The 24,737-nt window shown below is 40.8% G+C and overlaps 2 protein-coding genes and 1 pseudogene across 2 annotated transcripts in view; all 3 read left to right on the plus strand.

The window, feature by feature from the left end:
* Positions 1–22: 22 nt before the first annotated feature.
* On the plus strand, positions 23–17,442 carry LOC139467896 (ubiquitin carboxyl-terminal hydrolase 39-like). The gene is made up of 14 exons (XM_071249439.1): positions 23–116; positions 2,809–2,872; positions 3,700–3,794; positions 6,033–6,169; positions 7,667–7,763; positions 8,264–8,319; positions 9,189–9,414; positions 10,680–10,825; positions 12,599–12,644; positions 13,378–13,601; positions 14,506–14,567; positions 14,951–15,092; positions 15,872–15,958; positions 16,132–17,442. The coding sequence occupies exons 1-14, from the start codon at positions 29–31 to the stop codon at positions 16,246–16,248; spliced, it is 1,587 nt and encodes a 528-aa protein (XP_071105540.1). The 5' UTR covers positions 23–28; the 3' UTR covers positions 16,249–17,442.
* An 872-nt stretch (positions 17,443–18,314) lies between these two features.
* On the plus strand, positions 18,315–19,526 carry LOC139467897 (neurogenic locus notch homolog protein 4-like; annotated as a pseudogene).
* A 3,439-nt stretch (positions 19,527–22,965) lies between these two features.
* Positions 22,966–24,737, plus strand: part of LOC139468942 (EF-hand calcium-binding domain-containing protein 6-like) — a 30,184-nt gene continuing 28,412 nt past the window's right edge. Inside the window, exon 1 of the mRNA XM_071251082.1 lies at positions 22,966–23,335. Within this exon, the coding sequence (XP_071107183.1) occupies positions 22,966–23,335 (370 nt within the window). The remainder of the gene's footprint in view (positions 23,336–24,737) is intronic.

The raw sequence follows: 24,737 nt of genomic DNA on the forward strand, positions 1-24,737 counted from the left end.
GAAATGACGTTTACCACACCGGGTGAAAATGGCGGAGGTTTCGACAAGAAAACGACTTGAGAAATCTCACAATGCGAAGAAACGAGTCGTTGAAGTAGATGATGATGATGACATTGGTATGTCTGTTTTAGCAAAAATATAGAATATTTATCACTTTACATGATTTGAAACTGGTTTAATTGCACAATTTAAAATAGGCCTTCAGGACAGTACGTAGACTTACACGCGGCAGACTCATGTGCCCTGTTTTTTTCCCGGTTGCTCGGATCTGTGCTCAAAGCGATTTTAATTTGGGATTTAAATATTTCCCATAACCTCCAATAATCGCCCCCTGACAAATTTGGATAAAATCATGGGGCCGAAATCATTAGCTGAACGTCTCTCTGTGAACCGTGGCAGCGAAAGAAACTAACATTTTGGTCCACTAGTCCATATAATGGTAACATATAGCAAACCCCTTAAAAATGGCAAGTTTCTACTGGTCCTTATGATGCCTAAACTATTGGGCAGTTTGGCAAGGACTATAAGGCCAAGTGTCAATTTCTATCGCTGCATGATGACCACAGTAACCTTTTTAGTTTGATGGACATCATTTTCTAAACAGCTTACACTTTCAGTGGGCATGTCTGCTTATAGCAGGGGAATCCTGCCTCGTTCTGGTTCTACAGGGTCTATCATCTATGGAGAATGTAATTTGATACCTGGCTGCAGTTCCGCTGATCAACAAGAAAGTGTTGTCATTAGAAATATCTCAATTGCTTAAAAGTTAAAATAAAAAGAGCACCGACTGTTTTACATATGATTCACCTGCAATTACATGTAATTATCAAGACATAATGATACGGCCTGGCTGCAGTAAACGGTCCAAAAGTAATGTGTATTCACGTCCGGTTGTGAAGTTTTGCTCTGTATTTCAAGTTCCATACCGGGATCTTTCTATCTCAAGCCATATAAGGCATTATTCTACATTTCGTATTGGTTGTTGATGTATTTGGAAAACAGTCAATCACAGAAAAAGGTGGAGCTTTAGTATAGTGTAGCAATCTGGTTGGTTGAAGAGCATCACCCTTTCTGAGCCATTTCATTCAGAAATAGCTGGTTCTGGAATTCTGTTAGTGTCAACAGTTAAGTTTTATCGCTGATATCTGTGATCTTGTTGAAAGACCTGTCACCCTAGGGCACATATAAAGCCTTTGTTATGTTTAAATATCATGATGTCCTCAATTCAAATGGACAGTTCTTCATTAGGGGTAAATGATGTGACTAGAGGGACACATACTTTGAATCCAGGATCTTTCTATCTCACAAGTGTTATAAACAAAGTGTCATTGCTATACCCTTATCGGATAATTAAATAAACAATTAATTAAATTGTACTGACATTGGGTTCCTGTCGAAATGAAGAAAAACATACAGAAGTTGATTCTGCCCTCAAAATTGAGTGTTTAGGTCACGTGACCAAACCGAGACACCTGATTGGTTGGAAATGTAAAACTGTGGAGGATCGAACTCCTCCATGTTAGCAACACATTACCAAGTGACCATGGATGAATGCTATCTCAAACAATTAGTGCTTATTTACCAGGTCATCAACACCCTAATATTTACCTTATGCATATGCGCAGTAGCCATTTTTTGTCCACGGAACTTGCAACTTGATAAAAATTGTACAGAATTTCCTTTACTTTGGATTCATTTGTTGAAAGTGATAGTTAACCCATAGCCTACCTCAAACTGACCATCATCAAACTGTGGGTACTTCAAGATTATATACTGTACTGCAGCTTTAAGCATAATATGACAGTAGTAACTGTTGTAAAAATTCTTACACAGTCATCAGAGAACTTAGATTTTATTTTTTTAGATAAATTGATGGGATCAGGGTGCAGCCTGGTTTTGTCTGGTGCAACTAGGTTTTCATGTCAACTTGCACCTGGTGCAACTTAAATCTAGTTCCTCAAGTGGAGCCCTGACGTTAGTCAAAATGTGTCACTCATCTTTACATGAATGCTCCAAATACCATTATGTCAATATTTCCCATACTGACCTAATTCTAACTAATAACCAAATCAAAAGTCATCAACATGATCACATAGTAATATTCAAAACAGAAATGAACATCAAACTTACTAGATAGGAAAATTTGCAATAGTGGGATTCTTTTCTTGTCTTTGTTCTCTGCAAATAAAACAAAAAGTCTTATTTATATCTAAAAGTAAAAGGAGACGGAAATAATTGAGCCCTACATGTTAATATAATTATAACTAATGATAGGCCGTGCAGAGGTAACTTGATGACAGACTCATTGAAGAGGAAGCAACTTTAAGTTTAATGCATAGTTTTACTTTAATGCACTGAATGCAATATCAAAATACCTCAGAATTTAGGAAAATAAGAACTTTGAACAAAGTAATTGCCTGCCAAGGGCACTTGGTTTCAAATCCTAAATAAAATCCCTGGTTATGAAGCATGCAGTGTGACAATAGTTCTCAACCCCTGTCATCATAAAAAATTATAAATAAGACTTTTTCATACTGTTCATTTATCATGTTTTTTACAAAATATTAATTCATAAAGAATAGGTATTTCAACATGGAAAATACACATGTTATTTACCAGTAACCATGTTCACCAATTATACCCTGGTAACCAATTACTGATAGGTTGAAATAAATCGAAAACCATGTTTGTGTCGGAGACTAGTCTGTATGACCGACAGACCTGGGGGATAGTTTCCAAGGATGTACCTGGTGTCTAGTTGTCAGGTTTTTTTAAGTGTAATATTACAATGTATTTTTTGTATTTCAGTCCCAGTGAAGGAGCCTAAAATTGACAAAAGTAGATCTTGTCCCTATTTGGATACTATTAACAGGTATGTTATGACATGTTAATTTTAATGTTTTTGTCTGTGTCCTTTTTTGTTTTAGGATAACAAACACACTTTGTATTTATTATCAGTATGTTTGTCTGTGATTTGGATGTTATCAGTATGCTTGCCTATGTTTTGGATATTAGTTTGCTTGCTATGATATTGATGTTATCGGCTTTTCTGTCTTTGAAAGTAAGAATAAGTCAGTATGTCATAACCACTTGTTATCTTAACTCTCCTTGAAGATATGGGTTAGAATTGGTCTTCAGCAACCTATGACTGTCTTAACTAATGGTTTCAAGTGGTCAGACTTTATCATATTTCATTTCCATAGATCATCGATGCTCATGATATCAATCTATCAACAGTAGAGGATGTAACGTGTACATAGCGCTTTAATTACTTTCGCGGAGGTCGCGGGTGACAGCACAGCCACGGTGATTGAATTAATTAGTATCAAGCGCTTCACTGAGTACTGCGGACCGCACCCGTCTCGCGTACAAGAGACGGCAGAGCCGTCACGCGTACACGTTACGTCTGCAACTGATCAATCACTGGATTGTCCTGTCCAGACTCGATTATTTGCAGACGACTATCATATTTTTGGCATATTGCTGAGTGCGGCATTAAACAACAATCAAGCAAACAATATTATCATAACCCTGATGACATAGATTTAAAGGGTCACTGGACTCACATGATACTATAACTGCAAACTTCAAGGAGCCCAGGACCCTCTTTTATCATGTTTATTTCTGAGATTGATATTGGTAATGATATTTTGATTATGACATTTAGTGTTAAATATGATAACATTCTCCTTGTTTCAGATCACTGTTGGACTTTGACTTTGAGAAGTTATGCTCTGTTTCCTTGTCCCACATCAACGTCTATGCCTGCCTGGTCTGCGGCAAGTACTTCCAAGGTAGGCATCAGTAGGCAGAACACACTTCAATAACGAGCTGATAACGAGTTTCACCTGGGAAATATCCACATTTATGATGATGTGTGTGAACATTACCCAACTATAGACTTAGGTCCAATTGTTCCTCGGATAGCAACACCCTGTTAGTTTGAGCCTCATTAATCTGGACTCCCTGCCTTTGTGCAGTTGGGAAATGTCTTCTTGTAGCTACAGTGCAAGTCTCATGGGTACATACAATTTTGCATATTTGGGTAGATGTTAACATCCTTTATGCAAATATGGTATTCAAAACATCGAAAGTTGCGCGTAAATAAGAACTTTTAGAGTTATCATGGAATGTGAATGATTCTCGGAAGATGAATTGGTGATTTTGGAAGAAGTACAAGTAAACCCCTACCTGGGACGACAATAGTGACGAAAATAATCAGGATGATGCCCATCTTGGATGCATAGATTACAAGTGATTGCAAAACACAGATTTTTTCGTTTGTATGGTATAATTTCTCCAAATCACAATATCCTGTTGCTGTCTTAAAATAGCATAACAGAGATGGAGAAACATGTGATAGACTCTGTGAATCTGTGTTACTTGCTAACATTTAACATAACACAATACACATGGCTGAGTGATTTATGATACCTGGACTGACTGCTGACATACATTATGCAGTAATCTACTGCAGTTACATGTTGTGAGATGAGTGACTGTAGTTGAGACAAAAACCATTCTGGTTAATTGGCACTGATTGGCTACAAAGATAAATTGATGTCTATCTTTATAACAGCACCGTTGAGGGGGAGTGACTAGGTGAAACAAGTACCATTCTTGTTATGTAGCACTATTAAGCACTAGCACTATTAAGATTCGTTTAGATATTGCGAATGCTGACCTCAAAATACATACTTTTGATTAAGAGCAACAGTGCTCAGTTTACGTTTTCAACAATTACACACTTTCTTTCTCGGCCATCATATTATACATCATACTGGATACATAATGATGTAAAAAAACCTATTACTATTTTACATGATACTTGCTCTTGAAGAGGACATTAAATATACTATTATATAGCAATGGTTAGTTGAACCAAAAATTTGTCAATGAGGATAATTTCAGTGGACAAATAAACAGGCTTCACTGTATATCCCTGTAAAACTGTTTTGTCATAAGTATGAATTAGGGCTGGCAATCGATATGGATAACAGAGATTGATAATCGTTAACTAAATATCAATCAGTTATCGATAAATAGGGAATAAGTAACTTTGAGCAGATATGCATAAAGCAGAGAAAAAAATCAACATATTTCATGTCACTAGTGAGTGTGGATACATGTATGCATGGATTACTTTATGGACATTTAAAGGGCAAGTTCACACGGAAATGAACCATTTTTTCTTGTACTTTTTCCACATTAAAAGTGTTAACATAGAAGTGTCATAGACAAAAATATAAAAACATCATATTTAATTAACATATTTTTGGCACTAAAACGATTCATATTTTTCACATTTACCAAGTGTTCTATTTCCATAACAAAAACACCATGGCTTATGCCCCTTGCAATATGACGTCATTGGTGCCAATTGATAAACATTATGACGTCATCATGCTTTGTTAGAGCCGCTTCACGTGGGGTAGGTACAGTTTTGTGATTCTAGCATCTCAGATGCCAGCCAGAATTGTGTTATGCTGAGACACCACTGCGCCGGAGTGTGTCGCAGACCATGTTGTTTTACCGCAAAGTGGTCCTTGATATCTTTTGCGTTGAGAATAGACAGGGACCCAGTTGAATTGGCACCAATTACGTCATAATCTAAGGGGGATAACTCAGGCCTATTTCGCTCGTAAAACGAAGGCCTCATAACGGCATATCACTTTCACACTATTGTGAGCTTCCTACTTTCACTTTGAAAAAAAAATGAGTGTATATTTTCAAACACAGATACTAACTAATTCTAAAATTGCGTTTTGTTTAATAAAAGAAAGAAAGTGATTTTTGCGTGTACACTTCCCCTTTAAGATATAACAAAGTCAATTGCTTTCTGTGAAGTTTGCTTTGGTAACTTAAAACTTCATTGCTTCACAATAGTTTAGGTAAGATATTATTGATGACACAATTTTCATATTGAAAATCGTTAATATTTCTACCCATCAACGATATCTCCAAATATCAATCTTTTTAGCCAGCCCTATATGAATACTTTCCTGACGCTGTTAATGTGTATCTCTCTCCAGGCCGTGGACCCAACACTCATGCCTACATCCACAGTGTCTTCGAGGGCCACCATGTTTTCCTCAACCTACAGACACAGAAGTTCTACTGTCTGCCTGACAACTATGAAATTATCGACTCATCACTTGAAGATATTATTGTGAGTGACAAGGCTTATGTCTTTATCAAGTTTACGTACAAGTGCTTCGTGATTTTTGACCAGTGATTAATTATTGATGTATATATATATATGGCTATAAACGTCCAGAGCATTTACAGATATATCCTCACCACCAAAAGATTTGTGAACCATAGAAACATATAGAGAAGTATTACGTTCAGAAGAGATGTTTCCAATATAGTGGTTAAAGCATTCACTCAAAGACCTGGGTTCGATTCCCGACATGGGTACAATGTGTGAAGTCCATTTCTGGTGTCTCCCTGCTGTGATATTGCTGGAATATTGCTAAAAGCGGCGCAAAACCATACCCACTCACTCCAATTTGTACCAATTAATGACAAAACTAACAGTTGTTCAAGTGTTACCACAGAGTGACTGTATTCTTGTCACAATATGCTGCATGTGATTTCCAAACTTTACATGCTAATCCTGTACAGAACAAATGGTGCATGTCAAGTCATGGATCTGTGATGTCACATGTGATGCGTTCATGAGCATCGGTTCACACAAGATACAGGGCGGTCGTGTAGCCTAGTGGTTAAAGTGTTTGCTCATCACGCCGAAGACCTGGGTTCGATTCCCAACATGGGTACAATGTGTGAAGCCCGTTTCTGGTGTCCCCCACCGTGATATTGCTGGAATATTGCTAAAAGCGGCGTAAAACCATACTCACTCACTCACTCACCATGCTCACTCACTTACTCACACAACATACAAGTGTGTTCTTTTGTGCATAGAACCAATCTAATATCTCTTGATTACGAGTTAGTCTTCATACATTAACTAACATGTATGCTATTCATGTTTGTATTGGCTGTGAGTATATATATGATCCCAGAACAATATCAATAATTTCACAAATAGTCATATAGGGTATATGTTCTGATGACTGATCACATGCTGATAGACACAGTTTAACTTCAAATTATAACAGTACATGTAACCATTATTACATTTTACTTCATTATGAAAGGCTTGCTGACTTGGTTGATGTATGTCCCTGTATCCCAATTATGTGGATCAATGCTCATGATGTCAGTCACTAGATTGTCTGTTCCAGACTCGATTATTTTCAGAACGCCGTCTGGAATATTGCTGAGTGTGGCGTAAAACAACAAACAAACAAAATAAAACTTCATTATGAACTAAACCTAATTAGGAAATCCAGATGCCAGTAATAAACAAAAATGACATTTAGTTTAGATTTCCTACATAAACAGGAGTTTGGGTTAACTCCAGTGTTTAAAGTGTTGGCTCATCACACCAAAGAACTGCTGCAGTCTAAATTATAAGAAATGGTACAATGTGTGGCACCCATTTCTGTGTCCCCTGCTGTGATAAGGCTACAAGCAGTGCACATGGTGTTAAACACTGCCCACTCTCTGAGTCCTACACTGGAGCTATGGAGGCAAGGAGCTTCATCAGTGCACAAGGTTCAAGAGTTCCTCACTTGATTCTGTTGCTCTTCACTTTCAGTATGTCCTCAACCCGACGTTCACGGACCTGGCTATCAAGAGACTTGACAGAAATCCCAAGATGTCCAGGGCATACGATGGCACTACATACCTACCAGGTAGGGCTTGTAACTAAAATCAGTCCAATAAGACTTGCCATTATATTCAGCTGATCTTGCAAAACTTGGGGCGGTCGGGTAGCCTTGTGTTTAAAGAGTTCGCTCGTCATGCTGAAGACCTGGGTTTGATTCCTGACATGGGTACAATGTGTGAAGCCCATTTCTGGTGTCCCTCGCCATGATATTGCTTGAATATTGCTAAATATTACTCACAGTCACTCATTCTTGAATTAAGAAATATAACGAAAAATTAAGGATTACTGACGTTAAATCTGCCGTTTTATGATGAAAAAGAACCCATATTCCCAAGAATGAATTTATCATATTTTTGTGCACTTTAAAAGACTTTCGTCTTTCATTGATGTATTGGTATATTGGATATGTTTCAGGTTATACTGAAAGTTCCAATTATAAGCAGTAATGATATATCCTACTTGTGATTTCTTGCTTTTATCCAGTTGTTGTTTCATTGTGGATTATGAGTGTGTTCTCTTTGCCAGGTATTGTTGGTCTGAACAACATCAAGGCCAATGATTACTGCAATGTGGTGCTGCAGGTATGTTGTCGTTTCATACGAGTTTGGTAAATATGTTAAGTATATGTAATTACAGTTTGATCCTCCGTTAACAATGTTTATAGTTATGTAAGACAGTCATGAATGCTGAGACAAGGGTGGATGGGCAAATGTAGGATAGCTATGCAATAAATACACAAAGAACAATGAAGAACGAAGCATGGTTTATTTCATGATAAAATATTGTTCTCTCATGTCATTTCTAGAGATTCCAATATGCGCTCGCAACTTGATGACGTCATATTTGGACAACATTATGTTTGAGAGGGAAGTGTCGAGTAAGATGTTCCCCATAGATGTAGATGGGCTGCGCAGATAAACGCAGTTGATGAACATTGTGGGAGAGATATGACAATCGGTATTATGAGAAAAGGCACAGATTATCGACGTTAGGATTGTGAGAATATGCTGGAAATACCAAACTTAACCCACCTGTTTGTAAAAAGGGCTTTTGCAACATTTCCGAGGTCGGATTCTATTCAGGAAGTCATCATTATTTAAATCTGGGTAAATATTTTCAAAGCTTGTACATTTACATACTTAAAGAGGCTGTACATAATGTTGATATCTCATAGAAGAAATCAACAACTCATGGTCATTGTTTATCAGGTTTATCCCACAATAAAACACTATTGCGCTTTTTTGGTCTTAAAAAATGTAGGGCAGTTTGAAAGCAGAATAGAAAACATGGTTATTGGTTAATGGCAATATATTGCAGTACATATTGCAATATAAACTTAACATGCTAAGTATTGCAATATAGCATGTATATTGCAGCACATAATTCCAGGCACTACACAGCCCTACCAAAATATATCCTTTAACTAATGCAGATGTTTTTCACCCTCCAGGCCTTGTCTCATGTGGTTCCACTGAGAAACTATTTTCTCCAGGAGGCTAGCTACAAGAAAATCAAGCGCCCCCCTGGCGATCAGGCATTTCTGCTTGTTCAGAGATTTGGGGAGTTGCTACGGAAACTATGGAACCCCCGAAACTTCAAGGCCCATGTCAGTCCCCATGAGATGCTGCAGGCTGTAGTGTTGTGCAGTAAGAAGCGCTTCCAGATCACAGAACAAGGTTTGTGTGTGGCCCCTGACAAAAATGTACACCATGTACACCAGCCCCAATCTTTGGTGGATTTTTGCAGTTGACATAAGTCAGTGTTAGAATTTAATTATAAAGTCAAAGGGTGCTTGATTTAAGCTTAAAAAGATTTAAGGCATCCCTAGATTGAAGTACTGAAGGAACAAGACTTTAAGGACTTGACTGAGAGATATTTTACTTGACTCAGACTTGGGACGAGTGACCAAAGCCCCAGACACTAGTGGTATGGTGATATGGTATGACAGTATTGTAGTGTATTGGGATGCTGGACTGCCGATATTGGTTGGTTGGGTTGTTGTTTTACGCCGCACTCAGCAATATTCCAGCCATATGACGGCAGTCTGTAAACAATCGAGTCTGGACCAAACAATCCAGTGATCGATAATAGCATCGATCCATGCAATTGGGATCGATGACATGCTTCAACCAAGTCAGCGAGCCTGACCACCCGATCCCGTTAGCCACCTCTTATTGTTCAGTCTTATGAATAATGCACAGATGTGCAACACCTCATATATTGGAACTTGGACATGTGTCGCTGTTGTGAGGTTATGCGACATTTGACTCTTGGGGCAGCACACGACCATATGCCAATTACAAGTTACCTGAAACAGCATAGAAGTAGAATTATTTAACTGATCAATTTATGGAAGTCCATAGACTGGACCTGAGAGGGTAAAAAATATTGAATACCCAAATAAAAATATCAGTTAAATACCCAATGTAAAGATAACATGTGAGTAAATATCCAGTGGCAAATAACATTACCTGGAGCCTTGTCTTCGCAAGCTCCCACGTTCATACAGTTTGACCCTCAATCTATGAAGGTTCATACTCCAATGAACTGACACAAGACCCGTGAAGATTCCGGGATAGAATAGGTCTTCAGCAACCCATACTTGCCGTAAAAGACGACTATGGTTGCTGTAAAAGGCGACTAACGGGATCGGGTGGTCAGGCTCGCTGACTTGGTTGATGCATGTCATCGATCCCAATTGCGTGGATCGATGCTCATGATATTAATCACTGGATTGTCAGGTCCAGACTCGATTATTTACAGACCGCCGTCATATAGCTGGAATATTTAAACGTTAATTTAAGCGTTAAACAACAAACCAACCAACCAACCAACTGACACAAAGTGAAAGTCAATTCTTAGTGAGAGAACTGATCAGTTCAGAAGCCTGATCAGAAGCCTGTTTTGTGTGATATGAAGAACAGTGTTCTGTCTGATGTAGGTGACCCAGTGGACTTCCTGTCATGGCTGCTGAATGCTCTACACACTGCAATGAACGGAACTCGGAAGCTGAACAGCAGCATCATCAACAAGACATTCCGGGGCAAGATGCGAGTTTACGCCAGGAAGATGCCACCTATTGATATGGTGAGACCATTCAAACACAGGTCTTCCTGTCAGTGTTGACAGATCTATATTGAGACATGTAACATGCACAGCTTTCAGATCTTCTCTGTATAGCATGTTAGGAAAACATATCGAACAGGTCCACTGGTAGCAACTGCTATCTTTGCCAGGGGTGATGGTGTAGCTAGTTTTAGAACGCAGCCAGAACTTGGTTCACCGACCCAATTTATTTAAGGATAAATTACACCCATTTCTGTGATGATTTCCACACGTTTTTTGTTTGTAATGACAAGTACACACCTTGTGGTTGACACAGTAATTAGGACTAAATTGCATCAAAAAAATATTTAAATGTATTTGAAGAAATCAGCCTGTTGTGCCTACCATTGGTCAGTCATGATTCCAACATTATCATCCTTCTCCATCTAATCATCATAATATATTGCAACACATAGGTAGGCACCTATGAAGTAAAGCAAATTAGGAAAAAATAGTTGTCTTTTTCAAAATTGGGGCTTTTTAAAGTTTGTATTTTGCTAAATTAAGATTAACATTGGTATTTTAACATTGAACGTAAAACATAGTATTAAACCCTCCTTCTCTTTTAGGGCCGGGACAGGTAACTCGAGTACTTGGGTCGGGTGGGTACTGAGAAGGACCCGGGTACCCACAGGACAACCTGTGATATATTGTTTAATGACAAAACTTATCAAGAACTTCATGGTTACACAACAACTCACTAATGTTCGCATTTCTTTCTGACTATGCACGCATTCCTTCTGACTTTTATATGTTTGAATAAAGATAAAACTTAAGTTAACTTCAGTGTATGCATGCCCAGATTATTTTATGCGAGTATCTAAATAAATTTTGCCAGGGCTACAGTGAAACTATGCCCAATCGGACAATTTGTACCTATCTCCTGAGACCTACAGCGGATACCTGGGTAGGGTCGGGTAATAGGGTGAAGGGTACCCAGGTAGTAAATTCGGACTCGTCCCAGACATATTCTCTTTATTGATGCTGTTATCAGTGATATACAATCACATCTACATGGCCATCATATTAGTTGTGACTGTAACAGCATGAATTTGTCAATGTGTAATTCCAATTGTTGACTGACACTTGCTGCATGGAATGGACTTGGTGTGGAATAACAGCCTCTGGCACGTCTGGGTAAATCCCTGCTCTTATCCCTGACTGTTGTGTTATAGTGACCCAATGACAAGCAGTGTTGATTATGCTATCAACCCCAAGTGTGGCCTAGACTTGATTATTTGAAAGCTGCCTTGTTATGGTTGGAATATTGCTAACAACATTCACTCACTCCTCACTCGAACTGTAAAGATCCGCGTTCGAATAGGTCTTCAGCGACCCATGCTTGCACTGAAAGTTGACTATGCTTGTAAGAGGTGACAAATGGGATTGGGTGGTTAAGCTCACTGACTGGTTGATGGATGTCATCATATCCAAATTACATGGATCGATGTTCATGATGTCAATCACTGGATTGTCTGGTCCAGATTCAATTACTTACAGACCGGAATATTTCTGAGTGTGGCATTAAACAACAAGCAAAAAACAAACACTCCTCCCTCACCTGTGTCCAGACTGATTATACATTGAATGATGTGTAGATGTGTAGACAGCTGCTGTGATACACTCCACTCCACGCAGGGCGTTTAACATTAAGCCATGTGTCCAGGAAGTGAGTGTTGAGCAGCAAGAACAAATGTTTTGAGATTAGGGACTTTTGATTCGCTGGTCTTATACCTTCATCATTTTGTTTTACAGAAAGAAGAAGAAAAGGAAGCACTAATGCTGACAGAGGATTACATGGGTATGTAGTTAAACACTGTGCAGTATCTGGATCACTTGGACAGTTTGGGTATAATGGAAATAGACCACAGCTCAGTCTGGATGAGTGTTCCAAGTAACACCTTCAAGTTTGTGACTATGACATCACAGATTGTCCCATCCTAGTGGGAACTCCCTGGTTAAATTTTGGCTGCAGATTCCCTGAAATGGTATACGTTTAAAAGCCCACTCATATTTCGGCCACTCTTGAATGTTTTTCCAATACTATTCAAACATGGCATCCTACCCTATTCACTTCCAATATATGGCTGGAATGTTGCTGAAACTATGAATTGTCATACTCACTCACTCACTCACTCACTCACTCACTCACTCACTCACTCACTCACTCACTCACTCACTCTCACTCACTCACTCACTCACTCACTCACTCACTCACTCACTCAATCTCATGCTCTCCTACCAGTAAATGAGAATAAGTTTTCCAGTGGTGCCACAATTTGCTGTGAAGAATTGTGTCCCCTTAGCTGTGTCAGAATCTGCTTGTTTTTGATTGAATCATGTTTGGCTGTGATCTGGCTGTGTCTGCAGCCTAACTTGGGCTGTGGGGTTTCACAGAGTAATATTCACATTGTCCAAAACTTATGTAACTCGGGGATTTTCTCACACATTAAGCTCAACCTTGCTGTAGCAGAAATAAGGTTTAAAGCTGCAATAAACACAACTCCCTTCCTCACTGATTCTTCCCTCTGTAGAGACGATGGAAGAGATGCCGTGGTTGTACCTGACCTGTGACCTGCCGTCACCGCCGCTGTACCCAGATGAGTTGAAGGAGAACATCATCCCTCAAGTGCCCTTTGCAACCATCTTGTCCAAGTTCAATGGCGTGTCGGAGAAAGAGTACAAGACCCATAAGGACAGCACCATGAAGAGATTTGAGCTGACTCGACTGCCGCCATATATCATCATATACATAAAGGTGAGATTCTGTAGCTCTGTAACAAATGTTATATTTGGGATAAAACTTTCTTAGTAACATAAATGGCATTGTGTGTTCATAGCTTTCGGCCATGGGATCCATGCCAATTTACACTTGTCAGAGGGGTACACAAAGTATGTGATCTAGACTACCAGTTGTCAGACTTTCATTTTTGTGGAAGTCTTGGTGGCTGAGTGGGTTAGATCGCCGACTTTGTGTGCTGGCGATTTGGTGCCTCACTCTGGCAGTGTGGGTTCGAATCCAAAACCCAAAAAAGTATGAGAATCTATACTTAACTTAGAAAGTGCTATCCCAAATATAACATTTGTTACAGTTGACCACTTTCTAAATTGCATTGTGTGTTCAGTAGCTATGTTGAGACGGGGGTTGGCTGTGTCATGCAATGTCACAGTAATATCATAAGTGTGTGTTCAGCTGGTATCTCTGTTAATGTAAGAATAGATCATGGAGAAATCCAGGCTTTTGAAGGAAGACTTTGCTCAATGTTCCAGTGTCTATTTTCTGTCTTAAATCTAGATTTGAAACTAAGATCATATGGTTGGCAATCAAACAAAGTGATTGTGAACAGGTTGAATTAAGCTTGTCTAGATTGCTAATCACTGGTTGCTCATTATAACGACCATTGGCTGAGCTGGCCTGTCATCAGTCATATACAGGCTGCTGTCGTATATCTGGAATGTTGCTCACTGAGGTGTACAGCAACAATCAACAATGTATCCTCACAGGGCAGTATCATGCACAATCGCAGGCTTCAAGCGTGGGACGTCCTTTGAAGGGTTGCTGTAGGTATGATACATGTGCATTGTCTGCAGCATAAACCCTCGCTACACCTGCTGGCTCCTTTTACTTTAGATATTAATAAGACTTTTTGTTTTATTTGCAGAGATTTACAAAGAACTATTTTGTAAGAGAAAAGAATCCCACTATTGTGAATTTTCCTATCAAGTAAGTTTGATCTTCATTTCTGTTTTGAATATTACTATATGATCATGTTGATGACTTTTGATTTGGTTATTCCTTAGAGTTAGGTCAGTCTGGGAAATATTGACATGGTGGTATTTTGAGCACTCCTGTGAAGATGAGTGACATGTATACAAATGTTTATTATAATACCTTTAGCAATAATTAAAACATTGGCTGTTTCAAACAATTTGTGGTATAATCTTTGCAATTTCTTTATTAAAAACTTATGACACCTTTGTTGTTTAAATTTAGATTTAATTAGTGCAGATTCATAACTTAAGTTTACCAGCATCAGACACCATTGTGTAGGATTCTTCTGGAAGTTCTTGATGAAGGTCATGGGACTGATGTACTTGTTTCTGAAGGAACATCGACTTTGGCGACATGCTGTCCACTGAGGTGCGAGCCCAGCACAAGCACACATCGTATGATCTGGTAGCCAACGTAGTCCACGACGGGGAGCCTGGAGCAGGCAAGGGCACATACAGGGGGCACATCCTCCACAAGGTAACACACTCAGCTGTCTACAGCTGTTTGGTAGCTCCATGCTGGAGTCATATCTGAATCAGTGTGTGCATTCCGAGAATATTTCCTCTTGAATGACTAAATTGGTGATTTTGTTAGGTCAGGCTTTTCTGTCATCATTCTCTGATTGGGTGAATCATCACTCATGCTTTCAGTTACTGCTTATTACTTACCCTCCGTGAAGATTCCGGGGTGGAATAGGTCTTCAGCAACCCATGCCTGCTGTAAAAGGCAACTATGCTTGTCGTTAGAGGCAACTGACGAGATTGGGTGGTCATGCTCGCTGACTTGATTGCATCGTCCCAGGTCAAGGCAGTTAACTGACTATAAAAGACCAGTTTCCACCCTTGCCGAACTAGGCTGGAATTATGGAGTTATGATTTGGCTGGTCTAACGAGTCTATGCATAGTCAAATCAAATCCTGTAACAAAAACGACATCTGGTTCATAAACAACATGGCAACTGCAGTGCCGAATTCGTTTGATTGCAGGATTTGCAGAGCATGTGTACATCAACTGGGCATTGACACCTATTTTTCAATTATTTTGATGTTTTTTATCATGGTCATCAAGTGATTTGATGCACTTCGTGAGGTAAAACACATTTTATCATGTGTGTATTTCTGACCCCAGGGAGGTATACACGTGTGTATTCCTGACCTCAAAGAGGTGTACATGTGTGTATTTCTGACCCCAGGGAGGTATACATGTGTGTATTTGTCACCATGGTGACCCTGAAGATTCTTGTGTTTTGTGTTGCAGGGTTCTGGGAAGTGGTATGAGCTCCAGGATCTCCATGTAGCTGACATCCTCCCCCAGATGATCACGCTGTCTGAGAGCTACATCCAGGTGAGAGATGCCCCCACCCCATCCTGTCAAGCTGAAATGCAAAATGAATGTACACTTATTTGTTGAGCTGGTGTAATAAATAACACAGAGGGGAGAAGCAGATTTAGTGTTTTGTGGGTCTTCTTTGGGACTAATTCAAGATCATGTTTAAGATTACTGTCTTCATTTTTCAGATTTTTGAGGTTCGTCGAGACATCGTGAACCCCTTCTACAGTAGTGATGGAACTAAACAGGAGAATATGGACACAGAGGTGCTGGATGCTACCAAGGACAAACCTAATGAATCATGATGACTGCTGGATGCTGTGAGGAATGGAAGTGTTTTTGCCAGTGTGTAGGGACAGGACAGGACAGTGCTTGCACTGGTGTAAAAAAAAATAATCTTGACCTGAGAAACAAGGAGAGGTTGCAGCTGTAAGATTGATAAGATTGTTGACAATAGTGATCAGATTGTAGACAATTTGGGAAATGTTGTCAGACACATGAAAAAAGAGATGGCTTGCTGTCTGTCGCACAACAAAGGATACTGGTAGGTAGCTTCATATCCAATGAATCAATTATCATGACAGTGTCCTGTGAGGAATCTGAGATAGAGTCCATTACCTAAAGCTTCTCACCTCAAGGAACCAATGTGACTTTCATGTCTTTTTGTTATGTTATTAACATTGATGGCCTGATCCAGTTTGGAATTTCCTCCCATGCAGAATGAAATACTTCATCAAAGAGATGTTTAGATCCAACCCTCTCTTTCATTTACTGTGTTTAGCTGAAAGTGTCTATTCACAGTAATATGAATTGGATTTCATTGTAGCAGACTGCCATATTGTACCTTGTTATAGTTCAGATATGTTGTTGAATGTTGACATATACATTTGCAAAAGACAATAGAAAAATAAGGCATTGTAAGATAATCTATAAATTAACATTTATGTAACTTTCCTTGTAGTCACTTTCGATGGTCTGTATTGGGTGGGTCATCGTGTTTCATGTGTTTTTTCACATGTGGATTCAGGGTCAGAATGAGACCCCATACCCCTATAATTGTCCTGTGAGGCAACTACTTGGATCGGGTTGTCAGAATCACTGTCTTGTTTGATTGCATGTCATTGCGCCCCGATGACGTGGATTTATCACTGGAAGATTTCTGAGGTTGGCTTTATGCAACGAACGAACAAACATCATGCATGTTTATCATCTTGTTTATTCTTTTGTCCAAATGACAAAATTGTTTACCTGTAATGAGCTACCATACTTGCTATGTTGATGAATTGACTTGGTAGATTTGCTGACCTTGGGCCATGCTGGGACCTGCTAGTATCATCATCATGGCTGTATGTGCCCCAGGGTCTGTGTACCATCGTCATGGCTGTATGTGCCCCAGGGTCTGTGGACCATCATCATGGCTGTATGTGCCCCAGGGTCTGCTTGTATCGTCATGGCTGTATGTGCCCCAGGTTCTTTATGTATTATCATGGCTGTATGTGACCCAGGATCTGTATGTATCATCATGGCTGTATGTGCCCCAGGGTCTGTGTACCATCGTCATGGCTGTATGTGCCCCAGGGTCTGTGGACCATCATCATGGCTGTATGTGCCCCAGGGTCTGTGGACCATCATCATGGCTGTATGTGCCCCAAGGTCTGTATGTATCATCATGGCTGTATGTGCCCCAGGGTCTGTGTACCATCTTCATGTCTGTATGTGCCCCAGGGTCTGTGGACCATCATCATGGCTGTATGTGCCCCAGGGTCTGTGTACCATTGTCATGGCTGTATGTGCCCCAGGGTCTGTGGACCATCGTCATAGCTGTATGTGCCCCAGGGTCTGTGTGTCATCGTCATGGCTGTATGTGCCCCAGGGTCTGTGTACCATCGTCATGGCTGTATGTGCCCCAGGGTCTGTGGACCATCATCATGGCTGTATGTGCCCCATGTTCTTTATGTATTATCATGGCTGTATGTGCCCCAGGATCTGTATGTATCATCATGTCTGTATGTGCCCCAGGGTCTGCTTGTATCATCATGTCTGTATGTGCCCCAGGGTCTGTGTACCATCGTCATGTCTGTATGTGCCCCAAGGTCTGTGTACCATCATCATGGCTGTATGTGCCCCAGGGTCTGTGTACCATCGTCATGTCTGTATGTGCCCCAGGGTCTGCATGTATCATCATCATGGCTGTATGTGCCCCAGGGTCTGTGTACCATCATCATGGCTGTATGTGCCCCAAGGTCTGTGTGTCATCATCATGGCTGTATGTGTCCCAGGGTCTTTGTGTCATCATCATGGCTGTATGTGCCCCAGGTCTGTGTGTCATCATCATGGCTGTATGTGCCCCAAGGTCTGTGTGTCATCATCATGGCTGTATGTGTCCCAGGGTCTTTGTGTCATCATCATGGCTGTATGTGCCCCAGGTCTGTGTGTCATCATCATGGCTGTATGTGCCCCAGGGTCTGTGTGTCATCGTCATGGCTGTATGTGCCTCAGGATCTGTGTACCATCATCATGGCTGTATGTACCCCAGGGTCTGTGTACCATCATCATGGCTGTATGTGCCCCAGGGTCTGCTTGTATCATCATGGCTGTATGTGCCCCAGGGTCTACTTGCATCATCATGTCTGTATGTGCCCCAAGGTCTGTTTGCATCATCATGGCTGTATGTGCCCCAGGGTCTGCTTGTATCATCATGGCTGTATGTGCCCCAGGGTCTACTTGCATCATCATGTCTGTATGTGCCCCAAGGTCTGTTTGCATCATCATGGCTGTATGTACCCCAGGGTCTGTGTACCATCATCATGTCTGTATGTGCCCCAAGGTCTGTGTGTCATCATCATGGCTGTATGTGCCTCAGGGTCTACTTGCATCATCATGTCTGTGTGTGCCCCAGGGTCTACTTGCATCATCATGGCTGTATGTGCCCCAGGGTCTGCTTGTATCATCATGGCTGTATGTGCCCCAAGGTCTGTGTGTCATCATCATGGCTGTATGTGCCCCAGGATCTGTGTGTCATCGTCATGGCTGTATGTGCCCCAGGGTCTGTGTACCATCATCATGTCTGTATGTGCCCCAGGGTCTGTGTGTCATCATCATGGCTGTATGTGCCTCAGGGTCTACTTGCATCATCATGTCTGTATGTGCCCCAGGGTCTACTTGCATCATCATGGCTGTATGTGCCCCAGGGTCTACTTGCATCATCATGTCTGTATGTGCCTCAGGGTCTACTTGTATCATCATGGCTGTATGTGCCCCAGGGTCTACTTGCATCATCATGGCTGTATGTGCCTCAGGGTCTACTTGCATCATCATGGCTGTATGTGCCCCAAGGTCTGTGTGTCATCATCATGGCTGTATGTGCCCCAGGCTCTGTGTGTCATCGTCATGGCTTTATGTGCCCCAGGGTCTGTGTACCATGATGGCTGTATGTGCCCCAGGGTCTGTGTACCATCATGGCTGTATGTGCCCCAAGGTCTGTGTACCATTGTCATGGCAGCCAGATGTATGCCTGGCTCCATATGGGTTATCTCTACTACATTTGTGCAATGACTACTGTTGTGAATGTAAGTGAAATCAAATAAACAACCATCAACTTACTGCGTTTGTACTGATTACAATTGTGTTTGCATGTGCAGGATTGGATAAGTAGGCTCCAATGATCAACAGTACAGGAAGCGAAGTTTGGATGAACAAAAAGTGTCCTGTTCGAATTCCCAGTTTCAAGTGCACAGAGTAGATTATGGAGGGTATAATCTACTAAACATTTATTTTATACATCCATCTCATCACACGTGAACATGTGCATATTCATTTTCATTGAATTACTGTCCAAAGTGGACCTTAAACACTATATAAACCATGTAGTTGTGAGCTGGCTCTATGCACTCACTCAGCAAGGGTGTTTTGCCAGCTGAGGGTGCTAAGTGGTCAAGCGGTTGCCAACGGAACACCTGAGTTTGATCCTCCCATTTGGAATCCTTGTGTCAAGAAGGCCACTTGTAACAGTTCCATGACTGATTGTGTGTTTCTGTACAACTAGTGTGTGGATAGGTGCTCATGTTGACAGCCCCTCTGGTTCAGACTTCAGACAAGATGCCTTGATGTACAAGGCCATAGTTATTTTTTTTTTATGGGGGGGGGGGGGGGGCAAATATTTGTACAAGTATCACTTGTCCCAAACTTGATTCAAATAAAACTGTTTTCTATAAAAAATCTAGGCAACTGCCCTCCCTGCCCCCCTGGCTGGCTACGGCACTGATGTAGTAAAGGTACTGTTTGTGGGTTAAAACTACCATTTGTGATATGTTTCACTGTTGGGCCTCAGTATCCTATGCTCGTAGTTGTCAGCTAAAATGGATCCATCTGTTAAGGCACTGTGACTTGACTGTGTGTAATCATCTCATCTCATCTCATCTCATCTGTGTCTCAGTTGCATTGTTCAATGCCAACTCTTTAGCGCGCTGGTTTGCCTGGTCTAGACACAATGGTTTCACAATGGCTTACAGTTCGCAGCTGCATATTATGCTGGATCTTATGGATCCAGGCTCATGCTGTCAACCACTGGTTTGCCAACAACAATCTTAAATAACTGAAAAACTGACTGAGGTAAATATACTCACCGACAAAAGAGATGCAAATACCATACATGTTGGTTACAATATGAAGAATTACTCATTTTGAAGAGACATTAGATTGGTTGTGTGGACCAACGTTCGTGAAGGCATCACATGTGATGTAATAGATCCATGACTAGAGATGCACCATTTGTTTCATGCAGGATTAGCCTGTAAAGTTTGGAAATCTCATGCAGCTAGGAATGAGGACACTCTGTGGTAAGACATGACTGATTGTTTTGTCATTAATTGGTACATACTTCTCTATATGTTTCTATGGTTTGCATTTCTTTTGGTAGTGAGTTTATATTTACTCCCTCACCCATATGTCTGTAAGTGCAAATGAACAGTTGTATGAAGCTGGTGCTATGCAAGTTAGTTATTATTATTATTATTATTATTATTATTATTATTATTATTAATCCGCAGCATGTGAACAAAACTACAGTAATATAAGTAATATCAACACCTTGTACATTTCCTCCATGAACTGGTCTGCTATGAATACAATCCTGCACCTGCCAACTAGAACACAGCTCCACACAATGCCAGTGTCAATTGCGTTTCAAGTGTCAGCCGTTACAATATAGATAATATAATGTCTAGCAACCTAGCCAGTGCTCACCAGTAGGCTTGACGTTAGTATCAGGTAACCTAATCACTACATAATCCGCTCACATACCTATTGCCTGGCTGTCGGAATGGCGGTCCCGTTAACTGCCGTAGATAGTCGTACATTCTGGTAGTTCATACCGAGACCCTGGTGTATATTATAGACCTCTGATTATGTCCTCTCATAATGGCAGCTATTGGTAGTTGTTCGACATGGTCTGACGGATGTACCGCGGTGGTGCGACCCTGTATATGATTGAGTTATTACATGCATGTATAGACTAGGTAACACGGTGTGACTTCAGTGATAGACTGGGAGTGTATCGCTGTCATTTGTTAAGGTATACATGGCAATCTGTGTGTTGAGGGATGCGTACTGCATGGTTAAAGACCCGTGAAGATCCAGGGTAGAATAGGTCTTCGGCAACCCATGCTTGCCTTAAAAGGCGACTAACAGGATCGGGTGGTCAGGCTTGCTGACTTGGTTGATGCATGTCATCGTATCCCAATTGCGTGGATCGATGCTCATGATGGCAATCACTGGATTGTCTGGTCCAGATTCGATTATTTACGAGCCGTCGTCATATAGCTTAATATTGCTGAGTGCGGCGTTCAACTAACAAACAAATAAACCAACTGCGTGGTTAATGCATGAGTGACAAGTAATATTTTAAGCTGAATAGCCACATTTAGAATACATTGTATCGTCAAAATGTTAAAATGCCTCATGCTAATATAGACACGAATTCCGGATATTTCGGTGCCTCTGTGTCTGTGGTTGAGTTTGCACCAGACGATCCAGTGATTGATCACGCCAGGATACGTTGGCACGCCATCAACCAAGACCCCGAGCCTGACAACCCGATCTTATTATTTTGAAATGAAAGAGGATATTCCGAAGGGAAAATGATCAATATGTTATTGTCGTCCCTGTCCAAGGTTCTATATGTGTGTATTTAGTTGACCACATTTTTGAAGAACCTCCATGGCAATGGTAATAAGGTTTAGAGATAACCAGACAAGGCATCCCTTGACCTTACATTTATTGAGTCGAGACGCCCGATACCCAGCACTAAACGCGGTCATAGGACCCGCTCATCAGAAAGTTCCGCTGCATTTACTATCACAGCCACAGACCAAAAATCCTTAATTATAACAGTGGATTTGTTAAATGTTTAAACATTACAAAAAGTCTTAAACAACATTTTTTTCCAATTCAAACGCTTGATAGCTGCAATCGTAATCTTACCTACCTTGTTTTAATATTAGTTTCAATATTTATAAATCATAAAATATTTCCGACACGTGCTGAAGCATCATGGTTGAACACCACTTCATAACTAATTCTAAGCGCGTTAAATACTACACAGTAATGTCAGTCTGTCCTCAAACCACATAAAATCTCGTGTGATAGGTTTAGCTATCGCATGCCGGCTAGCTGCACGGTAGGTAGAGGCCAAGATTTAAACAAAACAAGACGTGTGGATTACACGGGGGCCAAATCCTCTAAATGGGTGATCGCTTTAGCGTAGCGGGATTTCTGTAAACCCTATGGGGGAGGAAATACGGGCTTCAACGTCGATACATTAGCGAATTAATCACAAGTAGCGGGTAACCCAGGAGTCGTTGCCAATGGCTACCCGTTGTTAGAGCGAGCCCGATGGTATCACCACTCCTCCTCGATAGACCGAGCACTACAGCATTCCTATCGCGGACAAGAAAAATAGAGGGATTTCTACAAGTGAACATTAATATTGAAAAACTTGACTGAGTGTGCTTGAAGTGGTCGAAATGTCACAGGTAGGATTTTCTCGCCCTGCCACCCAGCTCAGTGGGAGAGTTGGTGTAGGGGTTGGGGTAAGTCTGCCAGAAATCCAGCACCCTCTTTCCCGAATGAGCAACCCGGGGAATATGGATGTAAGAGGAGTTTCAAGAGCGGGAGACAGGCCAGGTTCGAACCCAGGCCTCGGTAGGCCTTTAGCGAGTGAAAGTGTCTACCGTTTGAGGAAAAGTACGAGTGCTATGAGTACTGGAGAACGAAGAGAAAGTCGTCTAAGTTTCAGAAAGGAAGCCATGGCACCTCAAGACGCCATTGACACAATTCCAGAAGGTGTAGAGGTGACCTACGGGAATCCCGACAAGCCGAGGATGCCTGTCTTTGGTGAGTGTAATGTCTACAGTGTTTAATTTTGTGTTTGGAATCTCACAAATTAGTGAGAGTCATGTTGGCTGTCAACGTTTATGCCTTCCTTTAAAGGTGTGGGTAACGTGCGTGTCGGATCAAGCTGATTTCCATTTGCATCAAATTACTAGTACATTATTCCATGGTGTTAAAAGGCCATGGACAATGTATATTCGTGAGTGTTTAAAAGGTATGACTGCTATATTTTGTGTAATGCTGAATGAGGATACACACATTTCAGTTGACAATGGTTCATATATCGTTATATGTTATACTATTAGCAATACCAGACCCACTTGGATGGTATATCATGCATTTAATGAGGCTGGTGGAGTGTATCCTCTGTATGGAAAGGGATTGAATGGAATGTGTTTCGTTAAATTACAAATATAATATGCATCTTTGATACATGTCATTGTACATTTGGTAGTCACGGTAAATAAAGTTAATCGCACATAACCATAAAACATGCTACACAATAGAATCTTATTGCAAGAGTTCAGCGAGATTTCATTGAGTTGGTTGGTTGGTTGGTTTGTTGTTTAACACCGCACTCAGCAATATTCCAGCTTTATGACGGCGGTCTGTAAATAATCGAGTCTGGACCAGACAATTCAGTGATTAATATCATGAATATCGGTCCACGCAATTGGGACTGATGACATGCATCAACCAAATCAGCGAGTCTGACCACCCGATCCCGTTAGTCGCCTTTTACGAGAAGCATAGTCGCCTTTTACGGCAAGCATGGGTTGCTGAAGACCTATTCTTCCCCGGATCTTCACGGGTCAGATTTCATTGAGGTTGACGCAGTCAATATCTAGATGTTATGAGACTCTGCAGTGAACACAGTTTTATTCTGTAGATTAGGAAAATGGGTTTACAGTTATATGTTACCACATGGCGGCCATAGAAAATATCCCCGTATTGATGTGTCATGTTTGTTTTTAGGAGTGTTGTGTTCACTCTCGCATACGGGTCACTGTATAGACCATAACCAACGAATACATCATGTTTTAAATCTTCCTGGTGTTTATCTTCGATCTCTTTTGAATATAGTTTTGAACAACAGCTGGTTTCGTTCTACGAAGATTTCAAAGAGCGCCATACAACTCTTGCTTAAATGTTGTTTGATCAGGGTTACAGCGTTCAAGGCTTTTAATAGAAAAGCTTTCGGTAGGTTTTATGGTAGATGTGGTGGTAATTTCCAAGTGTGACGCATCAGTGATAAATGCAATGATGTCCGATGCAATTCCCTGTTTTGACTTGTGCCATTAAGTCCCGTGGGATTTTTTTCAGGTAAACATTTGACTTTCCTTTGCATGTGTTTATTACGGATGCCATCGGTGGGGCAGGATACGCTCACACCTGGTATCATCTC

Source organism: Haliotis cracherodii, unplaced genomic scaffold (assembly GCF_022045235.1).
Source record: "Haliotis cracherodii isolate W230 unplaced genomic scaffold, xgHalCrac1.p SCAF_2, whole genome shotgun sequence".
NCBI lineage: Eukaryota > Metazoa > Mollusca > Gastropoda > Lepetellida > Haliotidae > Haliotis > Haliotis cracherodii.